General features: G+C 36.9%; 3 protein-coding genes and 1 long non-coding RNA gene across 5 annotated transcripts in view; 1 reads left to right on the top strand and 3 right to left on the bottom strand.

Moving 5' to 3' along the window:
• Nucleotides 1-9,412, bottom strand: part of LOC107723599 (protein Smaug homolog 1-like) — a 43,878-nt gene extending 34,466 nt beyond the window's left edge. The window contains exons 1-4 of the mRNA XM_016532312.1: nt 8,584-9,412; nt 6,206-6,803; nt 4,226-4,243; nt 542-570 (exon numbers count right to left, since the gene is read on the bottom strand). Of these exons, the coding sequence (XP_016387798.1) occupies nt 542-570; nt 4,226-4,243; nt 6,206-6,401 (243 nt within the window). The 5' untranslated portion in view covers nt 6,402-6,803; nt 8,584-9,412. The remainder of the gene's footprint in view (nt 1-541; nt 571-4,225; nt 4,244-6,205; nt 6,804-8,583) is intronic.
• Nucleotides 8,754-15,350, top strand: LOC107723685 (ERO1-like protein alpha). Its single transcript, XM_016532398.1, has 15 exons — nt 8,754-8,915; nt 10,279-10,362; nt 10,449-10,487; nt 10,556-10,632; nt 10,730-10,803; nt 10,938-11,058; nt 12,973-13,019; nt 13,172-13,180; nt 13,258-13,284; nt 13,679-13,771; nt 13,888-14,134; nt 14,264-14,333; nt 14,435-14,521; nt 14,603-14,739; nt 14,808-15,350. The coding sequence occupies exons 1-15, from the start codon at nt 8,754-8,756 to the stop codon at nt 14,869-14,871; spliced, it is 1,338 nt and encodes a 445-aa protein (XP_016387884.1). The 3' UTR covers nt 14,872-15,350.
• An 860-nt stretch (nt 15,351-16,210) lies between these two features.
• On the bottom strand, nt 16,211-17,926 carry LOC107723615 (uncharacterized). Its single transcript, XR_001637939.1, has 2 exons — nt 17,131-17,926; nt 16,211-17,084 (listed from the first exon to the last, which is right to left on the bottom strand). It is a non-coding gene; the product is annotated as an uncharacterized LOC107723615 (long non-coding RNA).
• Nucleotides 17,927-17,938: 12 nt separating this feature from the next.
• The window catches only part of LOC107723581 (integral membrane protein GPR137B-like), a 25,357-nt gene continuing 16,415 nt past the window's right edge, over nt 17,939-26,880 (bottom strand). Inside the window, exons 2-7 of one of the 2 annotated variants that reach the window (XM_016532289.1) lie at nt 25,071-25,120; nt 23,459-23,687; nt 23,139-23,288; nt 20,170-20,295; nt 19,789-19,913; nt 17,939-18,884 (exon numbers count right to left, since the gene is read on the bottom strand). In XM_016532289.1, coding sequence (XP_016387775.1) covers nt 18,656-18,884; nt 19,789-19,913; nt 20,170-20,295; nt 23,139-23,288; nt 23,459-23,687; nt 25,071-25,120 — 909 coding nt within the window. In that variant the 3' untranslated portion in view covers nt 17,939-18,655. The remainder of the gene's footprint in view (nt 18,885-19,788; nt 19,914-20,169; nt 20,296-23,138; nt 23,289-23,458; nt 23,688-25,070; nt 25,121-26,880) is intronic. The other variant, XM_016532293.1, reaches the window with a different exon arrangement.

The raw sequence follows: 26,880 nt of genomic DNA, 5'->3' as shown, positions 1-26,880 counted from the left end.
GTGTAGGATGGCCGAAGGAGATGAATCCCTGGAACTTTTTCCCCCGTCGAAAAAGACGAAGTCTGTCGTATGGGAATTTTTCGGGTAACGTAGACTAACCATGTTCCGTACACAACGGTGTTCCGTACAGATGGCGTTTTAGCTCTGATCGCTAAATAAATACTTCCAGGTCGAACATAAACTATATATCTGTGTCATCTTTCACCCCCGATCAAGACAGAGACCCACCCGCCATTTGTTTCAGTGTTGAAATAAATACTATTTGGCTTGCTACCGAGGCAGATAACATGGCTAATTAACTAGCTAATGTCAACTAGTTTCCTCCCTCACGTTACTTCACAGAGTGAAGCAACTAAGCAACAGCAGTCTAAAGTACGTATGTTACTGTAGCCTACTTTTCTGCGATTTAGTACAATAATTAAATGTAGCTGGTATCACGTCTATACTTTTAAGCCTACTGCCATTGTTTACATCTGTTCAAAATCACGCATTAAAAAAAACAACAACAAAAAAACACTTTGCCACTGTTTGAGTGTTGTACGGAGAGACCGCGCGCGCGTGTGTGTGACACTAGCGCTCTCTCTTTCCTTATGTGTGTATGTGCACACATCCTCGTACCTCACCGCTCCAAATCATAGCTCCAAACTTAATCCATCATAACTTGGATTGAAAGATGAATGTGTAAAAAAGCGAGCATGTCTCCAAAAACCTTGTTGAGCTGCAGGTTTTTAGCATTTTTTATTATTTTATTTTTTACAGAAATTATGTTTTGATTATATTTTTGATTATTGAGCTGCAGGTTTAAGCTCATTTATAGGGATTTTTTTTTTACAGAAAATAATTTATTTATGTTCTGATTATTGTTGAGCTGCAGGACTGCACTTAATTTAATTAAGAAGAATTCAATTATTTATTTTAATTATTTAGCCTGACATGTTTACTGTTCCAAAATGTTCTATATGTTTCTTAAAAATAAAATGTGTTCAGTGGAGAAAAAAAGTTTTTTTTTTACCCAGACATTTAAAAATAACATATTTTAGAGCTGTAATCGCAATACCGTGAAACCGTGTTATTTTTATCTAAGGTTATCATACCGTCAGAATCTCATACCGGCCCATGCCTAGTGTACACATAATGAACTGTAAACAGAGAGATTAATTGATTATAACAGAACTTTCTGAGACTGCGATAAACTGAAATAATTGACAGCAACATAAATGTGGGATTCACTCTCGAAATTGCAATGAATGACATAGTGATAAAAGACCAAAATAGATGTGCATTAAAGCTAGAGCTGTCACGAATCCTGTCCATGAACTTCCATCCACTTGCCACCAGAGGTCGCCCTCCCATTATATTGACTCTCACACCACACAGACTATTACACATCACCCTGGACTACATTTCCCATGCTCCATTGCGCTAATCACAAGCTCACCTGAAACCAATAACACACACTATATAAATCAGTCTCACACCACCATTCAACGCTGAGTATTGTTTAGCACTTATCGCTCATCGTGTGATAGCTACGTTACAGACAGTTTTGTCTAGTTCCTAGTTCTAGTCTAGTCACGTCCAGTTTGGTGCCTGATTGCCTGTTTCCTGATCTCCTGCCTGTCTTGGATTCTTCTATTGCCTACCTCTCTGGACATTGTTCGCCGATCTCAGACCCACGCTAGCCTTTGGATTACTCTTCATCTTGCCTCTTCTATTACTGTTTGCTGTGTATCGACCCATGCCTGTTTCATGACCACGCCTTTTAATAAAAGCATGCAAATGGATCCGCACGTCTCACGTCTCTGTCACTCCGTAACAAGAGCACCCTCACTAATTTAAGAAGCACCCTCAGTGATTTAATTCTGGAACCAGGCCTGCCTAATTATCTTCCTTTCAAAATGTAATGCCCAGTTTTACTGCATTCAGTTCTTCTCTTAATGAAGGGAAACAAATTTTATGTAAAAAAATAAAAAAGTGGAAATCTCACACACAACAGAAAAACAATATGTAAACACCTTTACTATGTTAAAAAGACCACACACAAAAAAAACAACAACAACAATTCATTTATTTTTAAATCTTTCAATTAAATCTTTTAAGTTATCATTTGCAGTCCTAATGTTCATCTATAATATTTACCAAATTGTTTGGCATAAATGGTTTTACAACTTTCAAAAACCTTTACAAATAAAAGTATACACATAAGAAAAAGCTGTTTTAGTTAAATTGTGTGTGTATGCACACATTATATAATTAATATCATATAATATTATATATTATAATACATTATAAATTATACTATAATTTATACAAGTATAATACAACTGCTTGATAACTTAAATATTGAATTTACAAAATGCCAAATTTTCTGTTGTGCGAGTGATTTCTACAACTTACAATTTTGCTTCTTTCCTTAGAAGAGGACCTGCATTAAGACATTGTGAAAGGAAAATAACTGGGGCATATAAAGTACATTTAAAATTAGCTTTCATGAACCTCAAACAATTGAGCAGGGTGCTAACAACAGTAAGTCAAATTAATTTGATTCCCAATTAATGTAACAACAACTGATATAAAACATATATCTTCAACGCGTGTAAGTTGCTTTGGAATAAAAGTATCTGCACAATGCAAAAATGTAAAATGAACCATGTTATGCTGTGATTATAAGTATAAGTAAGCCATGACATTTCAGTTCTAAACTGTAGTTTCACTATATAATATAGTTGTACAGTTTGACATTAAACTTACTGTATGATTGGAGGAGAAGGATTAAAAAAATACTATTTAGAAATATCAATATGTCAACACCAATACTCTCCTGTCACATTACCTGTCACAACAGGGAGCATCAGTTCAGCGCAGCTGGTTCGGGTTAGATATATATGGGTGTTTGACATTTCTGAAGGTACATTTTAGTGCATCTTACACAGAGGCCTCCATGTTGGAAAAACAACTCTGAGAGCCTTCATCATCTCAAATACACACACAGATGGACACACACCCATGCATACACAGAGGTATGAAGTCAGTCATTCATAACAACAGTGCCCCTCCTGTCCGGACTCTGCCGCCTCTGGGCTGTGAGGTGGAGGGGCGGAAAAAGGGCCAAGGGTTAAACACCAGCTCAGACAGGAATAATATTCCGACAAACACATACCCTCTCCCATTTACGCACATAGATACACATACACTCTGTTTTATCTGACTGTCCATGCTGGATGGAACGGTTGAAAAATTCAAACAACAACAAAACCTAAGCCGGGATTGTGTAACCTTGTGTGTGTTTTGGATTCAATGTCTTTATAGATTCACAATCAATCACACAGATGCCAAATTAAACCACTGCACCAATGGTGGTTAAAACTAATATAACTAGATGAAGGCAGCACTGAGGAAATGTGAACTCTACCAAAGCAAAAATAGCCTTATTAGAGACAACGGAACTGAATATGATATACGCAATACTACCTGTGACTCAAATGCAAAACACACACATGCATTTTGTTACGGTGCATGATGCTGAGATGAGAGGCAAATAAGTTGCATCATTTGGGTCAGGGGAACAAGGCAGCTCCTTCACAGAGGGAAATAAGTAGGTCATTGTGGATTCCTCTCATTGGCGCAGTTCTTTCCAAATAGTTGCATCTTTCCACTCTACTTCCAGCTGCGCGTTAACTCCGTATACACCATTCTAATGAATGGGAATGTCTTCATGTGGTCATTTACTGGTTTGTAAAATAAAAAGGGTCTTTGATTTCAGAGGATAGATGTGATTAGTCATTCTAAAATATTTTTTAACCTGACATGTTGAGTTAAAATTAATTAATTCAGACATGTAACCACTTACCCCTCATACAACTTATATATGTATAATAGTAATATAATTAAATAGCCTATGTAAGATCTAAATTAACTGTAAAGTAACTAATATAATGTAAAGAGAGAGAAAATAGAAAATAGTAGGCTAAATCGTGTGCACGATTTACAATTTCGTTCCCTTGATTTATAAATTGTGCGCACGATTTACTAATTCGTTCCCTCGATTTGCTAATTTTTTCGATTTGCACACGATTTATAAATCGAGAGAACTAATTAGTAAATTGTGCGCACAACTTAGCAAATCGAGGGAACGAAATAGTAAATCGTGCAATATCTCTTTGGTTTTGAGACTTTAGTCTTTGCAACTTCAGGATCTTATCTATGCACAATCAGCTTGTAACACTCCAAAGAGAAAGGAAAACTTGAAATCGCATCATATGACCCCTTTAAAATATATATTAGAAATAATACTATATTATATATACAGTATAATTTTGCTATACGTTTGAACGCAACATATAATCATTGCTGTTAATAGTGTGCACTGTCTGTTTGATTACATGACATTAACTAACTGCTTGATTTTTCCCATACATTTCTGCTATATGGACATCAACATGAGATAGTCACCACTGATAAGCTATTACTAAATATAATGTAGAAACTTTATTTTCTGTAAAGCTGATTTGCAACGATTTGCATCGTGAAAAGCGCTATACAAATAACTGAACTGAATTGAATTATATTATATTGGGACTGTCAATGGCGATAATTTACAAAATTAATTTTGAGATAAATGTTGAATTTAAAAAATGCTGCATTTTCTAACAAAGCTAATCCATCTACATTTTCTGTTGTGTTATTTCCACAACTTTGTCACATATAATTTTGCTTCTTTAAGTACCTAAATTACATATAATTATAAAAACATTACGTAAAATTAAATGTAAAAAATTAAATAAATAAATGATCATATATAGACAAACATGAATTATTTGATATACGTACTATATTATTTAGAAATACTATATTTTATATTTCTGCATAGTAAATAGATGAAATAGGTTAATAATTAATTACTCGTTTAAATTTGTACAGAAGCAGTCATTCTGCTAACTTGTCAACGTAATTACATTATTTTACAGTATACTATTACATTACAGTATTTTCTCAGACTTTATAAAAAACAAAAAAAATCACCTAATAGCCTTAAACTTTCCTAGAAAGCCCTTAACTGGTTTCAAATACAAAACCACACCCAAGTCTAAAAATGTTAAAACTGGGTAAAATATCAGTGTAAGATCGGTTACTAGTTTGCTGAGCTAAACAAGTCAAAACATAGGCCTAACATTCACATGGGAAAACAACAACTAAAATGCCTGAAGTGAGTTCAGTTTGAGATACTTAATGAGGGTCCAGGCTAAACCAGATGTCTGCATGAATGAAAGAAAATACACTGATTAACCAAAGAATCCCTGCTGTCTGGTGAGTAATAGGAAGCTGACATTGCGCTGGCTGACATAGGCATAACTGCGTAATACAGCTCGAGGTGAATCGAATAGGTAGGCATGCACAGACAGACACGCGCGCACACACATTTCCAGTGGATTCATTCAAAAGGTCACCACCACATACAAGCATGCAAATCCACCATCTGCAATAACAAACCAGCAACTCAGAGAAACAACATATGAGTCCGACAACAGAAATACACCAACCAGAAGAGTTTCACTTGGGCTGCACCCCGTCAGCTGGTTTTAATGTCAGTGGACACACCAGGGTGAGGACCACTTTAAAAACTTCATGAGTTCTTCTTTGATGTCTTCATCTTGATGTTTTAGAATAATAATGACAGAGCTGCACTAAAATCCCTCATATAAAATACAACTTGCACCACTGCAAGACACAATGAGGCTCTTTATGAGTCCCAGCCCACTATAAACTCTGATGGGAATCCCATGTACGGGTTTTAGACTGCGTATGGGTGCAATAACGAAATATGCAGTAGTTCTTTCTTACTGTACATTTATCTTTATGTATGAAATATCCACAGGCCCTCAGCTCAGCATGTTGGTTGTTTATTCCGGTGCATAAATGAATGTGCTTCTTCTTTATTAGTTTCCATGGTCACACGCCCACATTGAAGCGCTCCCTCAAATTTAGACCAACACTTTGGATTCAACATTACATACAGATAGGTGTCTGTGTAAATCTCTATTCCACAGCAAATAAACATTGAAGTATCTTATGGGTAAATTGAAGACACCCAGACACCTATTCATTAACCAAAAAAAGCTGGGTGCACCTGTTCTGGGTACACCTCAAATCCACCTGCTTGCATTTTGTTAGTACTGTCAGAAAAGGTGGAAGTCTCTGTACTGACCTGGATTATTGGCCTCCCTTTCCAGAACATGCAGCTCGGTGCAGTCAGCCAAGGAATGCTCCAGACAGAGCTGAAGGAAGCGTGCTTGGGTCCGACTGACCCGCTTGAGGAGCGACAGTAACGCCACCGTCTGTTCGCACTCGTTCCATCCCTTAAACCAGCCGGCGAGGACTCCCACCTGGTCACGAAACATCATGATCTGATGGGCAGGCTCACGGTACCAAGAGTTGGGTTCGTTGAGAGTGAGAGAGAGATGGCCGCGACCCAATTACGATGCTTTGCAGCTCAATAGAGAATCACCACGCAGACGTATCCAAAAACACACTTGCTTTCACCTTTACTTGAGGTTTGACAGAAAACAGCCCTTTGAGATGTTATTTGCTAGTGGGTACCAATGAATTGCATCTTTGTTCTTGGGTTTTGGAGTTAGGCTTGGCTGTAGGGAATCCCTGTTTGAAGCTTTTGAGATGGTATTCGTTGGAGCTCTCCAACCCTCTGACCACTTGGGGCTTACAAAACGTTCCTCAGCTTTCCTCCAGCATACAGTGACTGTCCAGCTTTAGTCTTGATGGCATTTTCCACAGAGAACATCTCCTTTCTGTGAAAGTAAAGAGTAGTGATTATACAGTCCATATTTTAGAAGAAATACAAACACAAAATGTGAAGCACTGGTGGAAATTTCATCTTAAAGTTGGCAATTGTGTTTTGGAAGCTGGTTTATGGTCCAGGTAGGTCATATAGCTGTTCAACCAGTTCCAAAAAACAGGCTGACTACCTTAGGCTGGTTTGGCCAGCTGGTAGTCAACTAGCTATTAGACAACCAGCTAGTAGACTATCAGCTGTATTATCTACATATTTTGAATCCCATTGCTGGTTTCGGAAGCTTTTGGAAAGGCGCCACAAGCCTGCCTTTTGAGTCTTCCAGATGAAAATGACAAGTATGTGATATTTCTTCAAAGAAACACGAACAGGTTAACCATTTACAGTGAGTTGGCAAATATCACATGGTCTCAGTCTGTGAAGCAACTCCACTTTCCTTTCATAAGAAGCCAGAGACCAAAATAAACCTGCTTCATCCAGTGGCGTTTCATTCGTGAATGAATCAGTTTTGAACTAATCATTTAAGAGAATGATAATAATTTGTATCCATTTCTATGCACTGACTCATAGTTCACTAACTGATTATAGTACGAGCAAATTGCTTTAGTTTATAAACTAAATTAAAAAAGGCATCTAGTTATGAACTGAATGAGCACATCTCATTTAGGAATTATCGACTAATCTTAATAGTGAAACTCACATTTTGACTGAAGAATATGACTTTTTTTTTTCTGTAGCCTAACGTATAGCCTACTGAATAATTGGTTACCCTAAGACTAGTAAGATTTGCTAAAGAATAAAGTAGCGTAAACAATCAACTTTGATATAATGCGGATATCAAACTCACGATGTTAGCGATGTAGACGATGTTTCGGGCTTGAGCGATTCAATGATTCATTCACACACAAAAAAAGCCTCCTTCAGCCTGTCAGCTCAAATCCGATTTTTGTGCAAATCTGAAAGGCAACGAAATGAAATCCGATTTTTGCCCCCCCAAAAAAATGTTTTTGCACTTATCGCCACCTACTGGCATAACGATGACTCATGCGGAATGAATCAGTGAATTGAACCTTTTTCTGAACCGGATTCTCGATTCTGAGATGAGATGAATCAAATCCTAAATTTGTCTAAGAGGTTAGTTGACACATTAGTGGGCACTAGCGAGTTTGTAAAAATGCGTAAACGTTTTTGAGTGATCTTCTATCAAAAGCGCGCGCTGACGTTATTCGCAGATGAACCGGGAACTCCGCAAGACTAATGCAATCTCAATATCTTTTCTGAGTCCGGTAGGGTGACCTAAATATACACTTACCTCCAAAAGCATCAGATGTGAACAAATAAAAATAAACACAGGCTTTCAGTTTCTATTCACGTCCATACATGCGGCACTCAAGCGATCGTCTCATATAGGCTAATATCCGAGCGAAATCGCAGACTGTCCAGAACATTCCCAAAAATTGTTGCTCGACTGTCCCTACTGTAAGTCAGCATTCAGTCTTAATTTTCACAACCCTTTACATATGAAGCAATTCCCCACTCTTAAGTCAGCGGTTTGGTGGGTTAGTTACCCTGCCTAAATTCATCGAAATGCCCCGTTTATGAGTTATAATTAATAAACAACCCAAAACTTTTAATAGAACACACGCCTACTGATTTCCATTTTTATCATACTCGGAGTTCCCACAGAAAGCTACTGGTGTGGCAAAAAAAGCTGGGACAAGAGATGTTGCAACCCAGGTTTGTACTGTAAAGGCTTAAAATGCTCAGAAGTCACTCACCTAAAGGCGCAGTTGCATTGGTGCTGGTCGCAGGACAGGACTGGACGGGACGGGGAGCGGTGCCCCTTCACTCTGGGTCAGTGTGTTTGGCCATCTTGACGAGGTTTTTCTCCCCGCAGTCGGTCGCTCTTGTTTAAGCAGCAGAGGGGAGTCTCGGCATCGCTTGCCACATGCTAATAATTAACACGGAGCATTACGTCAGAGGCTTGGCAGCACAAGGAAGCACAAAAATAGAGAATGGAGTTGGGGAGCAGATCGTATTGCTTATCCTACCGGAGACGACTGACCGGGGATCAGGGAATTTTGTTTTTAGGGAGAAAAAGATCCAAGAGGTGTCCGCATCAAACTGGACGATGGAGTGGAAGTTTTGTTTGAACTGTTTAGAGGGGAGGGGATAGTTAAAAAGTCCTGTCCGTCGAAGTCTGAGGATGTTTGTGTGTGAAGGGAAGATTGTAATTTTGACCTACTGTGACGCGCTGAAAGTGGGTTACAAAGTGTGCAAAAAGGAAACTGGGATACACTCGATTCCGCCCTTGAATTCTTCATCTGCTGCGAGGCGCGTTGTACTGGCGGATTCCGTCCATGAGATGGCGCTGCTCTACCACAGTTTGAAATCAGATAGATAGCTAGATAGATACTGAAGTGTAAGATAAGTATCATGCAGCTGAATCAGTGAATATACAGCGACTATTTAGGGATTTATTTGTGTATTGCATATTTAGAACAAGAATCCTTAGATTTAGACATAAAAAAGACTATTTAAGGATCGCAATGCAGCCCCAAAGTACAAATTAATTGTCATTAAAAAAAAAAAAGTTTTACCAATTTGTCAGCAAGGTGTTTTTAATCATTTTAAAAATATAATACAATTTGGTACGATCACTTATGTATGTTAGTATGTATTTTAATAAGTACAGGTCAAAATAAGTGTTTCATTTTTACATAAATATATCTGCACTGAATGAAGATGGAACATAATTTCATACATATTTCGAGATTTTATTTTCACAAAAGTTATTTTAAACATTAGAATCGATACTTGCATTTAATATGCTTTCTATGTATATAAAATCATTTTTGTACATTTCATTTGATGCAAACACCAAAATGGTGTTTATTTACCCATCTACTAAATTAAATAATAAATATATATATATTAAATAAACAAATTAATTTATATAGTACATTTACATTTAGTCATTTAGCAGACGCTTTTATCCAAAGCGACTTACAAATTATGACAACAGAAGCAATCAAAACCAACAAAAGAGCAATAATATGCAAGTGCTATGACAAGTCTCAGTCGAATGTAAATTAATAAATATTAAATTATGAGAAAAGATACAGCTCTGAAATGATCAATTATATATAATTGATAATTACACACACACATTACTGCATTACGCTTAAAATGATCATTTTTAACAGTAGTGCGGTTCTTCCTATATAAGAGGGGAACAAAAGATCAGGCGAATATGATCAGATATCACTAGGAACCTAAAAGAAAGCTGGATTTAAGCATACATACATTTCACTATCAGAAAATAAGAGACTGATGCAGTACAGACTGGACACCGCCTAATACAGAAACTAGTCTTTGGCGACATCTTGCGGTGAACTACATGTTTTGCAATTTTCATCCAAAAGAGTTCCCGGTTCAGTCTGATGACATTAAATATTCAATATTATGCTCAGGTCAATCTGAACAACGCCTGCCCGTTCTGGACAGACCACAGTCAGTGTGGACTCAAATACTGTGCTGTGAAACCATGCACACCGGTGAGCTTTTCAAAGTTCATTCACTTGATTTTGTCTTGAGGAATTTTATATGGGACTTCATAGGTTCCTTGTGTGTTTCGTTACAGGGTGAAGTACCAGAGGGCCTTAAATCCAGCAGTTATAAGGTATTAGAAAGTCATAGTGTATATCGTACATATTAGTGTTACTGGATGTTGATTATTTCCCCCCACAGTATTCAGAAGCAGCCAGTCAGGATATAGAGGAGTGTGAGAAGGCAGAGAAACTTGGAGCCATCAATGGTTCTCTAAGGTATAACATATTTAATTTTTATGTCAGGAATACCCATAATTCTTCAGTTTTTGGCCTTGTTTGTGCAAGTTCTCTCTCTGAATGTTTGCCCATGTAGTGATGAGACACGTCAGGCTCTTCAGGAGTGGAAGAAGCACGATGATGAATCGGACCGTTTCTGCATGTTGGACGGTAATCATAGTTTGATCAATTTTGCTTTTTATTTGAGGTGTCTGATTATTGACAAGTACGTCCTGGGCTGCAGACCAGTATGCTTTAGTCATCCTCCACAGGCTCTGCATCATTGATTTTTTTTCTTTTCTTAGATGAGGACTCGCCTGAATCACAGTATGTCGACCTCCTGCTCAACCCTGAACGTTTCACTGGCTATAAAGGACCAGAGGCCTGGCGGATCTGGAACAGCATCTATGAGGAGAACTGCTTCAAGTAAAGAGTCACCATCACATTTATTCTGAGCAGTGTGGAAAAAGGGGGGGTTTGTGTTTTTGTTTTGTCCCTCCATCTGAGGGTTGTCCCCCCTAAAAATATGATTAAAAACCACGCTGTGTATTGTAAATAACAATGTTTTATACTTTAAATAATTGTGTAAGTAGTAAAACAACACAAACGGGGCAAAAATGCATTTTAAGTTTAGAAACATTTTGAGTCGCCCCCTCCCTTGCCTCACAGTGCTTTGGTCCAAATGTCTGCTTTACTTTTTTACATCACCTACTAGGGCTGTCAATTCGAATATTCGTCGAATTTACAATAAAAATCCACATTCGAATGCAAAAACGTTGCATTTGATATTTCACGCATTTTATAGATGGACATCTATTATTGTTGCACTCGCGTCTCGCACAAAAGAGCCGCATGTTTAGAAAGTCATGTAAAATTAATGCAAGTTTAACTTTGAAAAAAACATATATCGAGACTTTATGTCGGGTTTTTTCCCCATCCCCACTGCGTCTCATGTTTTTAAATGAAAAATGTACTCTGTGATTGGCTTTCCACCCTTTGTATTAAACTATGCATACATACATGATGCTGTTTTGTTTATAGTTGTTTAAGCAACTTAATTATAATTGGTTTATAAACATTATTTTAAACATTATGCACTTTTTTTTCGCAGATAGTCATGTTATCTTATGCTTTGAATGATGTGCCCTCTTGTAGCCTCAAGAGCTTTTCTTCATCCTAACTGAAATTATGCATTTTAAATTCGAATATAATTCGAATTTTGGTAATATTTAAGTACAAAATTCTAATGTAGTTTTTCAGTCATTTTGACAGCCCTATCACCTACACACACAAGTCCGGTGAGAGAGAACATAGTCAATAGTTGTGGAACTCCAGTAAGTAAGACTGTCAAGGCTATTTTATTCACTTAAACATCGGATAAAGTGATTATTTTCTCTTTAATACAGATGATGCCAATGTATTTTTCGATGAGTCGCTAATTAGCAATAACATTACCTGCTTGACGGAAAGGGTTGCCAGGTTTCACAACAAAACCCTCACAATTGCTACTCAAAAGTAGCCCAAAACTAGCCAAAACTAACCGCTTTTCGAGGGGTCCCCCGGTAAAAATCGCGTTCCGGGGGCTAAAATACACATTATTGGGGATGCTTCAACCCGCGGACATGAAATACAACCCGCGGCATCTGTGATAAAGTATCCCAATTCCGCGGGAAAACCACAGACTTGGCAACACTGTGACGGATAGTACTGTCTACAACGGACACGAGCGCTGTCGCGGTGCGACCAACAGCTAGAAGTTGTCTTATTTGGCACGGTCTCCCTGCTGCACAAATAGTAAGGCTTTCCTCTGTGTATACATATACTTACAAGTACAATTTTAGCTGGATTATTTGTGTGCCCTTTTAAAAATTGCTCTTGAGAAATTTTATGTTTATTGTCCCTCCTACTGTTAGACGAAATGTACGCCCCTGCTCGTCAATAACACATTATAAATAACTACTGCTTCTGTTTGCGAGTATTTAGTGCAAATCAGACTTTCACATTCTGACATTTTCTTGAGCAGCAAATCAGCATATTAGAATGATTTCTGAAGGATCATTTGTCACTGAAGACTGGAGTAATGATGCTGAAAGCTCAGCTTATTCATCACAGGAATAAATTGTATTTTCAAATATACTAAAACAGAGAAAACGGTTAATTTTAATTGTAATAAAATTAAACAATATTTCAGTTTTTACTCAATTTTTGAACAAATAACAATCTTCACACCCTAAAAACCCACCTATAATTTGCAACCTAACCTGTCTTTGATATTTTTATTAATTATCATTGAGTGCTCATAATGTTGTAACAACTCTCGTTCTTTTGCTACTTTTTCAGACCGTATTCAGTTAAACGACCACTGAATCCTTTGGCGTCTAACAGCGGTGAGCAGTAATGCTTTGTTTTATGTTTTCCAAGTCTAAAATTTGTCTGTTTTTAAGCACATTGGTTTTATATGCAGTAGATCCATGTCATATTGTGATGCTTATGACAGATAATCCTTGTAATCATCTCTCTTTCTTTCCCTCCACTTTAGGAGACGACGGTAAGGTTACGCTCTTCAAATCCATTTAACCAGTGATTTGATCAGCTAGAAATTGACAAGTCTGTTTCTCATGAAAGGGCAAGGCTTCTACCGCTGGCTAGAAGGTACGTTTCTGCTTAAAGGTAGGGATGGGCGTATCGATATATCGATACTGACGCGAGTATCAAAAGTATCGATACTCAAACAAAAAATATCGATACTAAGGTGTGTTTTATTTACCAGTGATTTTGTTAATTTAACAACAAAAAAATTTGTCGTTTTAAACATAAAGTTAAGTGCTTATCATTACCTATTTTACTCTTAGTAATTTAATACATTTCATAATGTAAAAGTTTAGTTCAGAAGTATCGAATCGGTATCGACGATACTGCCTTGAAAAATATCGGTATCGTATCGAAAACAAAATAAGTGGTATCGCCCATCCCTACTTAAAGGTGCTGTGTTTTATATGTGTTACTGTATATTTTAATTTACATGTCCCTCTTGTTGTTCCTCGAGGCTTGTGTGTGGAGAAACGAGCGTTCTTCAGGCTGATCTCAGGACTGCATGCCAGTATAAACATACACCTGAGCGCCAGGTACCTACTAGACGGTAAGTCACGACTTGTTTTGTGTTTTTCATTGTAAGTTAAAAATGTAAAAAGTTAAACATTTCTGGGACTATTTAAACTTGAGTGTTTAATTGTCTGATTTGATTTGTTCGGTCAGAAAACTGGTTCGAAATGAAGTGGGGTCACAACGTCTCCGAGTTCCAGCTGAGGTTTGACGAGGAGCTGACAGAAGGGGAGGGGCCAAAGAGACTACGCAACCTCTACTACCTGTACCTCATTGAGCTGCGTGCTCTGGCAAAAATACTGCCTTATTTTGAACGTCCTGCCTTCCATTTGTACACTGGCCAACGCACTCAAGACAACGAGAACAAGAAACTGCTTCTAGAGCTCCTCCATTTGGCCAAGTAAGAGCATTGCAATGGTTGCGTCAAAAAAAATGTAGTTGTTTTTTTATTGTAATAATATTTCACAATATATTATTTTTTTATATATATGAATATATTCTAATATATTTAAAATGTTTATATTTGCAGATCCTTTCCATTGCATTTTGATGAGACTGCTCTGTTTGCTGGAAATAATAAGGAAGCTATGAAACTGAAAGTCAGTGGCTCTTTTCCATGTTTGCTATAATAACAATGTTACAGAAATACATGTTTTTTTTTAAAGAAGCATTAAATCAGTTGCATCTTTCCTGACCTTAGGAAGACTTCAAGCTGACTTTTAAGAACATCTCACGCATCATGGACTGTGTTGAGTGTTTTAAATGCAGACTTTGGGGCAAATTGCAGGTAAGATGGTGAAGACCGTGACATGTATCCAGATGATGTTGTTTGTGTTGATATGTGACGTCCAGTGAATGTCTCTCATAGACTCAGGGCTTGGGAAGTGCACTGAAAATCCTGTTCTCAGAAAGGCAAATCGAGGCAATGCCCAACACAAGCAACACCAATCCATCATTTCAGCTCAGCCGGCAGGAAATTGTGTCTTTGTTCAATGCTTTTGGAAGGTATGTCAATATCTATTTTTGTCAGGATATCTTTATGTCTTGTTTTAATGTGTCTTGTTTTGTTTCAGGATCTCCACAAGTGTCAGAGAGCTGGAGAACTTTCGGTCGCTGTTGTCAAATCTCAAACAGTGACAGTAAAAAAATCCCTCGTTCAGCCACAGTCAAGAATCTGACATGCATAACACAACAGGACAGATTTGTTTTGGGTTGTTAAATTACGGTTTTCAGAATGTTTTATACCAATTGTTTCTAGATACAGTTTAACAGCACTGCACAGTTTTATCCCTTAAGAATTGAGCACCTTAGTCACAAAACTGTATGTTAGGGCTATATTTTGCACTATTACATGTCTCTTACAAAAATGTATTTCACATGTTAAATGTATAAAAAAAACGGAATAAGTGACCAAAAATTAACGTAGCTTCTCGGGAATTAAATGGAGATACATAAATATACTTCAAATGGTTTACAAGAGGGACATAAACCACTTGATTTGTGTATTTTGCATATATAAAGCCAAGTTTTCATTTCTTTATAGGTGTAATATATTTTTAAAAATATGAGTTAAATTAAGCGTTGTAGTTTTTGAATACGTGCCTCAGCACCTAGATTTTTTGAGCATATTGACTATTACATAAAAAAGAATATTTACATTTTTTTTTAAATATATTATTTAATATTGTGAATGTACTTTTCTCAGTAAGAGAAGTGTTGTTCTTTATTAGTAGAATTATATTTTCAAAAAGTGATCACTTATTTTAAATGTCCTATATATTTTTTTCATAAACATTCCAGATGTTTGTATCGAGTTTCACATAGGCTTTGCATTTATTTTGCTATGAATGTTAAAGTGTGTTGGGGAGGTTTGTCTTTTTTTTTTTTACATTCCTTCATACATTCTTTTATGCATTTGTTCATTTAACATTTCAGTGCATTCGGTGTATACATTTAATCAGTAAATGCGTTCCTTAGGAATCAAACACATGACATTGTTAGTTCCACAATCTACCAATTGAGCCATAGGGTGTAACACTACTAACAAAGGTTTGACATAACCTAAATTCAGCAATTATATGAATTAACAGCAAGTATTAATAGCAGTCAAAACATTGAATATACAGCTGACGATCTTAGAGGTAGAAGCAAGATTCACTGTTCTGTCCTAATTTAACCTGCTCCATGAGACTCTTGTGAGATCCAACCACTACAAATTCAATTGTGGCCAGCAGTTCAGCCAAGAAACGAAAGCACAGACATGTTCGACTGTTATCAAGAGAAATGAACACTGGTATGTTGAAGGGAAAACCTGTAGATACAGAAACACACGAGTTAAAAAAAAAAAAAGTTTATATTTTTACTTCTGTTGCTATCTGCAATAAACATCAATTTTCTGTAGATTTCTTATAATAAATCACACCAAATAACCCAGACTCTGGTCAAAACAAAATTTGTTTTTAAAACAGTGCAATAAAACTTTATTTTTTTATGGTAGTGCTTGTGTACATCTTTAATGAACTATGAACATGGGTAAACGGGTTACATTCATTGGCCTCAAACAAAAAAAAACAAAGGCTTTGCTCTTTTGCGAGATTCAAGAGTTGATATAAATTTCACAGTAACATTTTTCAGACCAGACTCACATTTATAAATTAATAAAGATGAAAAATAAAACAAACCAACCAACTCATACACAGCCCCATCCTGTCTGCGGTTTGTCAGGAAATGAACCCAATCAGCATTCGATCAAACGCATAACATTGCCATCAATTAACGCTTAAGATCTCTCATAACTGAAAAGCTTTGCTACACATTAGCTGGCAGAAAGCAAGGATATGAGACACGAGGCTGACTTAAAACATCCAAATCAATTAAAATCATCCGCTTTTTTTCATACAGCATACACAAAACCCTGCAAGATGCAATTTAAAACACATTTTAAAAATAAATCCAATAACAGCAGGTGCATATGGAGTTTCAATCCCACAGCTGCCCATATATAATATTTACACAACTAATGATTGCTTCAGCCAAATGATTGCTGGTATTATCTTGTACACAGCTCATAACATATGAAGCAGCAAATTAGGGGATTACATTTATATATTTTTTTGCTAAAACACAAAATGATTATTATTTTTTTAGGGAAATGGAAAGGGCTTCTTCATTTAAGCTGGACATGGGACATCGATTGCTGACCAATCGCGCTCCTGAAATACAAATATAGAGGAATGATGATATAAAGCTTATGAAGCATGTTCAATACAAACATTAATTCTGTGCGACATGTTTTCGGCTAGGAAAATCATACGATGGCACCATTTCAGGCATCCCTGGAGAATGATATACTACTTTACTGATATAAGCCCAAAATGTCCTTCAAAAGCCAAGTACCAAAATATTAGAGGATGTAAGTAGAGTTAGTCTTCCTCGTCACACTTATCACACTATATCTCAGTCGACGGTTCTGGGATTGTAGGAACCGGGTGTCTTTGTCTTTGGGAAGCGTGGAAATGTACTACCTTGGATTTAAGCACGGGCTCCTTGGCAACGCAATAAAGGAATTCAAGAAAGAGTCACATGTTAACATCAGTGCACGTTGGATCCTAGTACTGACAGATCCAGAATGCTTTCACTTGATCGTCTCGGATGGACTAGGCGTTCGTGCTCTGATGATGGAATATAAAAAGCGTACTCTCCAAAAATGGAAAAATCTCGCCACCACCAACACCACATTCTGGCCTACAACTACTCCAACTGATCCAAATATGAAATACAGGCCCACAATAAGTGCAAAAAGCACATCCCAACTCACAGAGGGGAGTCCATGTGCTGAAGGCTCTGAGGAGTTCATTGCACCAATGTTGGGTGATGGGATGGATGGTTTTCAGAAATGAGAACATCGGAAAAGCTGGTCCAAATAAACCTCCCCCCCATCACCTTATGGTCCCTTTAAATTCCTGCCGCATCAATGTGGGCAGATAAATTGACTTGAGGGGGAAGACGACCATAAAGCATTGCTCGATGTCCTGGCTGAGCCAAACCTCAGACTAGATCGTTCCACAGAAGGATCTGCTTTAGTTCTGAGGGGTGGCGTAGTGTGTTTGGGAGGTCGAGTAGTAGTTCTGGGGGGTGGAATAGTAATTGTGGTGCTGGTTGGTCTGAATGTTGTCGTAGGCAAAGAGAAGAGGGGCGTTACTGATATAAGCCCAAAATGTCCTTCAAAAGCCAAGTACCAAAATATTAGAGGATGTAAGTAGAGTTAGTCTTCCTCGTCACACTTATCACACTATATCTCAGTCGACGGTTCTGGGATTGTAGGAACCGGGTGTCTTTGTCTTTGGGAAGCGTGGAAATGTACTACCTTGGATTTAAGCACGGGCTCCTTGGCAACGCAATAAAGGAATTCAAGAAAGAGTCACATGTTAACATCAGTGCACGTTGGATCCTAGTACTGACAGATCCAGAATGCTTTCACTTGATCGTCTCGGATGGACTAGGCGTTCGTGCTCTGATGATGGAATATAAAAAGCGTACTCTCCAAAAATGGAAAAATCTCGCCACCACCAACACCACATTCTGGCCTACAACTACTCCAACTGATCCAAATATGAAATACAGGCCCACAATAAGTGCAAAAAGCACATCCCAACTCACAGAGGGGAGTCCATGTGCTTAAGGCTCTGAGGAGTTCATTGCACCAATGTTGGATGATGGGATGGATGGTTTTCAGAAATGAGAACATCGGAAAAGCTGGTCCAAATAAACCTCCCCCCCATCACCTTATGGTCCCTTTAAATTCCTGCCGCATCAATGTGGGCAGATAAATTGACTTGAGGGGGAAGACGACCATAAAGCATTGCTCGATGTCCTGGCTGAGCCAAACCTCAGACTAGATCGTTCCACAGAAGGATCTGCTTTAGTTCTGAGGGGTGGCGTAGTGTGTTTGGGAGGTCGAGTAGTAGTTCTGGGGGGTGGAATAGTAATTGTGGTGCTGGTTGGTCTGAATGTTGTCGTAGGCAAAGAGAAGAGGGGCGGTTGATGTTCGGGGGCCGTTCAGCAGGTGAGGGATTGCCGTTAGGCTGCCGTTCCTCTGGATCGAGCCGTACCAACTTGGGCCCGTCTGCGGTGTGGACGACAGGATACTGCTGGAAAACAGAACCTTCAGGCTTAGAGATACAATTTAACTGATATATCAATCATGTAAATTAAAAGGATAGTTCACAAAAAACATCTGTTTTTAGCTGAAGAAAAATATCATACAAGTTTTTAAAGACATCAACGTGAGTCAGGGCACCAGATGCACAAAAAAAAGAAATAAATTTGCAAGTGTGACAAGTAAATCACCATGCGGTTCCCAAACAAATGACTCTAATGAACTGGTCCTTTTTAATGAGTCAGTCAGAAAGTTTCATGAAACAGCCTTGCTTGTGAGTTAAAGATTTAAATCAGACTTAGTCATTCAGAGCCATTACTGATTTCAGAAGTGACTCGCTCACTTAACTGGCGTCATTTTCGGTTACACTAAAATTCAAAGGTTTTGGGGTCAGTAATGTTTTTTTTTAATTAATATTATTACTTTTTATTATCATCAACACTTTTTTAAAGAAATTAATATTTTTTTTGATTCAGCAAGGATGCATTAAATACATTACATTTTTACAAAAGATTAATTAAAATTTTAAAATAGAAAACTTTTTAAAATTATAATTATTTTTCACAATGTTACTGTTTTTACTGTATTTTGATCAATTAATTGCAGCCTAGATTGGACGTTCAAAAACATTCAGTAAAATATTAGAATAGTCATTTCCAATTTTGTTCAATATTTTTATTTAGTAACACTAATAATAATTCTGTAAAGCATCTAAAAATAGAAGTAATTTGGTTCCTAAATCTTTCATTTCAGGGGCCAAGGGGTCTGGAATCCCGTGATTAAATCATTTTTAATTAAACTATTCCTTTAAAAACGTCATAAATCTTTAACTAGACGTAAATATAACACTCCTATCTTTGAGAAGTTCCAGTAAACACAAATGTGAGTACACACACCTGCATCTATCTCCTCGGGAAGTTGTGTTTCTAGACAGATCATCATCACTATCATAGCGGCGTGGGTTGTCAAAGAAATACGCCCTGGAACTAAAGCTGTGACTGTTGATCATGCCACCCGGTGTCTGTGGAAACAAGGTATACAAAATATAAATAAAACGGTATGACTGGTCCAACACAGACAGGCAAATACGTGACTAACACAGCAGCATGGGATGTTGTTTTCAGTGGGGCAGACGTCGGAGTAATTAATTCTATCTGACAGGAAAACAACTCCGCTGGGGCTTAAAAAGCCGATCGCCGGCTCTCATCATTGAGTAAGTGTCCAGCTGTGATATTGATGGACAGATTTAGAGGAGTGAGACAGGATTAGACTTTCACCAGGTTCTGATTGGGCCGCTGCACTCTGAAGAACACCACCACCAGACTGGTGGGCAGCAGCTCCCAGAAGAACAGGATGATCCCAAAGACCACATAGGCTTCCCCATTGATCTTCTCTGCATCCGCCTGGAGACACAAACACAATGCAAGACAAATTTTACATTTTGAGAACTTTCCACTTCTGAGCATATTGATGTATCGGTACACTGTAAAGGCCAATACACCTTAGAGTAGACAGCAGAGTTGTTCTTGTTATCTAAAGCCTAAAATAATCTAAATGTAATCTAAAAACCATTTATAATTGTTTTTGTAAAATAAAATAAAATATTAGATGAAAGACTTAATCTTTCTTGTGTAAAAAAGGTTTAAGTTGAAGTACTAAAAAAATAAAAACTAGAACTGAAATAAATATAAATGAAAGCTAAATAGAAGCACTTGAGGAAAAAAAAAAAAAAAGATTAAAATGCCAAAATTCCCTATACAGTCATTACACTTTCACATATAACTTGTCACCATGTATCATGTATTGTCACATTTAATTAGTGCAAGAAACAGCTGTGTCTAAATGGTGTGATTTATTGACGAGGTGTGCTATTACACTTCTGTGCAATCTGACTTATATTACGCTTTTACACATAAATGAAGACAGCCATAAATATTAATATAGCAATTTTACAGTTTTACTTAATTATTTCTTTCTTAAATATTCAATGTTTATTTTACACTAGTAATATTTCCTATTTTGTTTAACATTTTTGTTTAGTAAATAATACAAAATTAATAATCGTGATTGTATTTGTTCAATAAATTGTGCAGCCCCACAAACAAGCACAGCAAACTTGAATCTTTTAAAAATGCAATCAAATTGCAATCACAATTTTCATCATGAAAAATAAATAAATAAATAATTAAAAAGCAAACCAATTTTTCCTCAAATCATGCAGCCATAGAGGAGAATAGCCCTAACAAGTAGACATACTATACTACCATTGAAAAGCACAAGACACTGTGGCCTACAACAAACAAAAGCACAAACATCATGCATACGAATATCTGCAAAAATGCAGACAATGCAGGATGAGGAAAGATGTAAACAATCCTAGAATCAAATGCATCATCAAAACAGCGAGAAACAAATCCTCACAACAGCTTTGCGTGAGACAAAGTAACTTTATGAAGAATAAGCAAGACAGCCACCCAAACATATGCAGCTGAATCAGAGAAGGGGGCAGGCCGATCAGGGGAACCTTGGCTTCCTGTCGGCCCGTCTCAGAGGTGAACCCAAACTAGGTCACCGCCAGCCAGCCATCCTTTCTGCACAGCAGCCTTGCCCGAGCTATTTATAGCAAAACAAAAACCTTTCCCCCACAGAGCCCATATCCGTCTAAATCCCCTCAAATGGATTGTTTCTGTGGAGCACTGCGCAAAGCAGCGTAATCCATGTTGAATTACTTTATTTTTAATGAATGAAGCCGTCAACATCTCTTTTTATAAAACAACAAAGTACAGAAATACATTTGTAAATATGCAGCAAAAGGCATAATCTGTCATTTATTACACAGCCTCTATTATACTTTTTAATTGTACCAAACACATAACAGCCCTTGAAGGATGCAGCGCTAAATCAGAGCACACAAAAATGAGCTACTATGCAAATGAGAAGAATAAATACATAACGAGTTCATACATCTCACATAAAGGTGAAAGCAGCATTGATTATTAACTCAAACAGTTGTGCCACACTAACAGCAGTGAGCTTTCTGAGACTTGTTTATCTGGGACAGTGAAAGTTCAATGAGGGTTTATCAGCTTTATGTTTTCTACATACACTATCTCTCAAGAGTTTGGGCTGTGTACGTTTTTTAAATGTTTTTGAAGTCTCTTATGCTCACCAAGGCTGCATTTATTTGATTAAAGGGGTCATATGATGCTGCTAAAAAGAACATTATTTTGTGTATTTGGTGTAATGAAATGTGTTTATGCGGTTTAAAGTTAAAAAAACACATTATTTTCCACATACTGTACATTAACGAGCCGTTTTAGGTAGGTGTGGCTAACTCTTAACTTTTATAAAGAATATCTCTTTGGATTTGAGACTTTAGTCTTTGCAACTTTACAGATCTTCTTTATGCACCAAGAGCTTGTAACACTCTAAAGAGAAAGGAAAAAATGAAATCGCATCATATGACCCCTTTAAAATACTGTAAAATCAGTAATATTGTGAAATATTATTACAATTTAAAATAGCTCTTTACTATTATAATATATTTTAAAACGTAATTTATTCCTGTGATGCAAAGCTAAATTTTCAGTCTTTAATGTCACATTATCCTTCAGAAATCATTCTAATATGCTATTCATCAGTTTTAAACTACTTAATGTTTTTGTGAAAACCATTACATAGATTATTTTTCAGGATTCTTTGATAAAAAGAAAGTTCAAAAGAACAGAATTTATTTGAAATAAAAATCATTTGTAACTTTATACAGCTTTGAAATTCTATACTGCCTTTGGATCAATTTAAAGTATCCTTGCTAAATAAAAGTATTAATTATTTTTTTTAAAAACATACTGCATCACACTTAAGGCCCGTTCACACCAAGGATGATAACTATAAAGATAACGATAAAGATATAGCTCTAAAAATCGTTCTCAATATTAAAGAATAGCAGAGTTCACACCACAGCTATAACAATAAAGGCACAGAGAAACGATATCGTTGGAATCACTTCCAGAACGATTTTTTTCAGTTGATGAACGATAAAATTATTGACATTCAATCAGAATCAGTACTACTATCACAAGCCCGAGAATTTAAAGCAGCAAACGCGTGTGCACTTAGAATAAACTGACGATACCGTCCGCTGGTCTGGACGCTAATATCGTTATCTTTATAGTTATCGTTCTTGGTGTGAACGGGGCTTTAGATTTAACATTAACAATATATACGTAAAGTTATATTGAACTACCTGGTCAGATACATTGTACCAGCCATAATTAAACGGGCTGGGCCGATCTTCAGGAGAAAGAGCCACCACAACCAGGTTATAACAGGCTCTGGAGGTGTAGAGGAGGATAACTGCTGCCCCAATGGCTGTGGCCTGGCATACTGATGTCCCCTGGATCACAATCACAAAGATCACCACAGTTAGACAGAATGGTAATTACTTTTCCAACACTATTCAATGCAATTAGTTGTTATTGCACTGTCAAACTGAAAATGCTACACGATCATGTTCTGAATCCCAATTGGTAATCTCCAAATCCAAGCGCATCCCTGTCCACTTACCTTTGACTCCAGGTAGACATTGGCAGAAGACATTTTAGCGATCTTGAAGATGCAGATGGCGAGTGAGATCGCACAGAGCACAAAGAGGCTGTCGTTAACCAGCACTCGTGCCAGAACGGCATCCTTCACCTGACTCTCACCCACATCTCCCTGAACCAGCATGGCACACGTCACGTTCACCACCAGGAAAAAAACACTGGCCAGCAGAAATCCTAGACGCAGGGGCACCCTATTGAGAGTTGAGAGAAAAATTATTTCAGAGAAAGAAAGAAAAAATGACATAAATGAGTCATTGGTGAATTATAGGTGAACAAATTTAACATCTACATTTTATTATTAGATTTGAATTATTTCATTTGATCTTAACTAAATATTCCTGACATGATTTTAGATATGATTCAGTGCATTTAAAAAAAAAAAATAGGATATAATATAATTTTTTTACTATGTTCTGTTAAATAAAATCAAGCTCTGTCACATAATACGTCATGCTCAATATTTTGCTTCACTCAGAAATACAGTGGGTACGTAAAGTATTCAGACCCCCTTAAATTTTTCACTCTTTGTTATATTGCAGCCATTTGCTAAAATCATTTAAGTTAATTTTTTTTCCTCATTAATGTACACACAGCAAAAAAAAAAAAAAAAAAAAAATAAATAAATAAATAAATAAATAAAGGACCCCACACACACACACACTCTTGATGCATTGACTAAAATGTTGGCCTTTTCCTATATTGCTATAACTTCCATGGTGCTTTATTAGCATTTTGAAGCTTGACAGGCTCAGTATTCCTTCACTGTATGGAAAAGATCAGCATGAACAGGTTTTGAATATGTTGAATAAGTAAGTAAATTAAATCATTTTAATTTTTAGATGAACCATCTCCTTGGTTACCACTGTAAACAAAGCGTATGAACACAACTTCATACGGAAGCAAGATGAAAAGAAAATACCATCTAAACTTTTCTAAAGACAGTCAGTTCCTCTCAGATACATTCATATAAATGCCTACCCCCACGTTTTGTTTAACATCTCAACCGATTTGAATCATCACATATTTATATTGATTTTCAACAGGCTCTGAGTGTATCGTTACATCCCTAGTAGACAGCAATGCAACTGACACGTTTAAGGCCCAGAAAGGTAGTAAGGGCATTGTTAAAATAGTCCATGTGACGTGAGTTTTTGTGCTTAAAGAAAGCAATAATAACGGCAGCGTTCTGATGTAGAACGCACATGTGTCAATAATGCCGGAAGATGTGATTAGGAGGAGGAGAATGGTTGAATAAAGTCATTATTTTTGTTTTCTTTGCACACCAAAAGTATTCTCGCATTCTCTTCGTAAAATTGCAGTTGAACTACTGATGTCACATGGACTATTTTAACGATTTCCTTACTACACTTTCAGTTGCATTGCTGTCTATGGAGGGTCAGAAAGCTCTTGGATTTCATCAAAAACATCTTAATTTGTGTTCTGAATAAGAACGAAGGTCTTGTGGGTTTGGAATGACATGAGGGTGAGTAATTAATGACAGAATTTTCATTTTTGGGTGAACTATCCCTTTAATTCATTCACAGCCCTCACAGCTAGGAAAGAAAATCTCTTACTTGTACTTATTGAGTTCCGGTGAATATTTAGCTTTGGCTTTGAAAATCACCTGTGGAAAAGGACATAGAAAGATTTTTATTACTTACAAACATGACAAGGTCAAACTCTATCTCTTGAGCAGAGGTATTATCAGTACAGAAAAAAACGTTTTCACCAAGAAACGTCTGCTATCTGTACTTCAAGCCTGCTCACAGGCCAAGTGATGACTAGCTTGTGCTAATGCAAAGATAAGGATGACCAGGGACCAGGCTATCTGAGTTTGTTTAAACAGAAACATCTCCTGGTTAAGCAAACAGCCCAAGAGTTCAATAACCAGTGGAAGTTATTGGTTATACCTAAGGCCTTTGCAACTCTAGCCGTAAGGTCAACTCAAGGTAAGCACAACTACAGAAGCTTGCACAACCGTCACTGATAAGCATTCATGGACTGTTTTCACTCTGACATGGCCTTCATGTAGTTCACACAAAGTCCATAACATCCATTAGCAGGTAATATCAACATATGCACTACCATTCAAAAATAGAGGTCAGTAAGGTTTTTTTAATACTTTTATTCAGAAAAGACACATTAAATTGATCAAAACATCCATTAGCAGATGATACACTCTAGCATATAAACTACCATTCAAAAGACAGATCAGTAAGATTCTGGTTTTTTTTTTAAAGAAAGTAATACTTTTATTCAGAAAATACTAATTAAATTGATTGAATGTGACAATTCAGTCTTGCCATCACAGGAATAAATTACATTTTTAAATGTATTAAACTAACTAGAAAACAGTTATTTTGAATTGTAATATTTTTTTTTTCTGTATTTTTGATCAAATAAATGCAGCCTTGGTGAGCATAAGAGACTTCTTTCAAAAACATAAAAAAAAAATCTTACCAACACAAACTTTTAATTGTTAGTATGAACACATGCATGACCACAAACTTCAAAGTAATGATACTAGGGCATTAAGGGCTTTCTTTAAGCTCTGTCATGTTAACCTCTGTACAATATGAACCACAGCAGTACTGAAACAGGAACAGACCTCACCTGTAGCTTTCTGCACCTACTGAAAAGTTTATAGGGTCTGAGTTTCACATGAAACTTGGAAAATTAAATTAGATGAAAAAGGATACAGTGATTAATATATACAACTACAAAAAACATTTAGAGAGTCAAAATGTTATATGTACATCATTCATTCATTCATTCAAGTCTAGCCCTACAGTTTTTTTCCGTCATGACAATTCATGACACAATTAAAACAAACAAACAATGGTAACAAGTACCCTGTGCAAAACTAGTCAAATAGGCCTAGCTGACTAAACCATACTGCTGCTGCTAGTCAGCATCTGAAATATTTAAATATAGTTTCTCATTAAACTCTTTAACATCTTATTCATTTACAATTAGTTTTAAAGGGGTCATATGATGCTGCTAAAAAGAACATTATTTTGTGTATTTGGTGTAATGAAATGTGTTTATGCGGTTTAAGGTAAAAAAACCACATTATTTTCCACATACTGTACATTATTGTTTCTCCTCTATGCCCCGCCTTTCTGAAACGCGTCGATTTTTACAAAGCTCATCGGTCTGAAAAGCGAGGTGTGCTCTGATTGGCCAGCTATCCAGTGCGTTGTGATTGGCCGAATACCTCAAGCGTGTGACGGAAATGTTACGCCCCTTACCATACTGTTGATGCCGTGTCCCGGCCAGAGCGACGAGACAAAAACATTAAAACCCATTATAAACGAGGGATTTGTTGCATCCAGTGGGGACATAATTCCGGATTATAATGACTTATACTGTCTTGCGTTGCAG

This window comes from Sinocyclocheilus rhinocerous, unplaced genomic scaffold (genome assembly GCF_001515625.1).
Source record: "Sinocyclocheilus rhinocerous isolate Xijiao unplaced genomic scaffold, SAMN03320098_v1.1 scaffold283, whole genome shotgun sequence".
Taxonomy (NCBI): domain Eukaryota; kingdom Metazoa; phylum Chordata; class Actinopteri; order Cypriniformes; family Cyprinidae; genus Sinocyclocheilus; species Sinocyclocheilus rhinocerous.
Note: the sequence above shows the minus strand (reverse complement) of the source record. Positions and strands in the feature narration are given on the sequence as shown.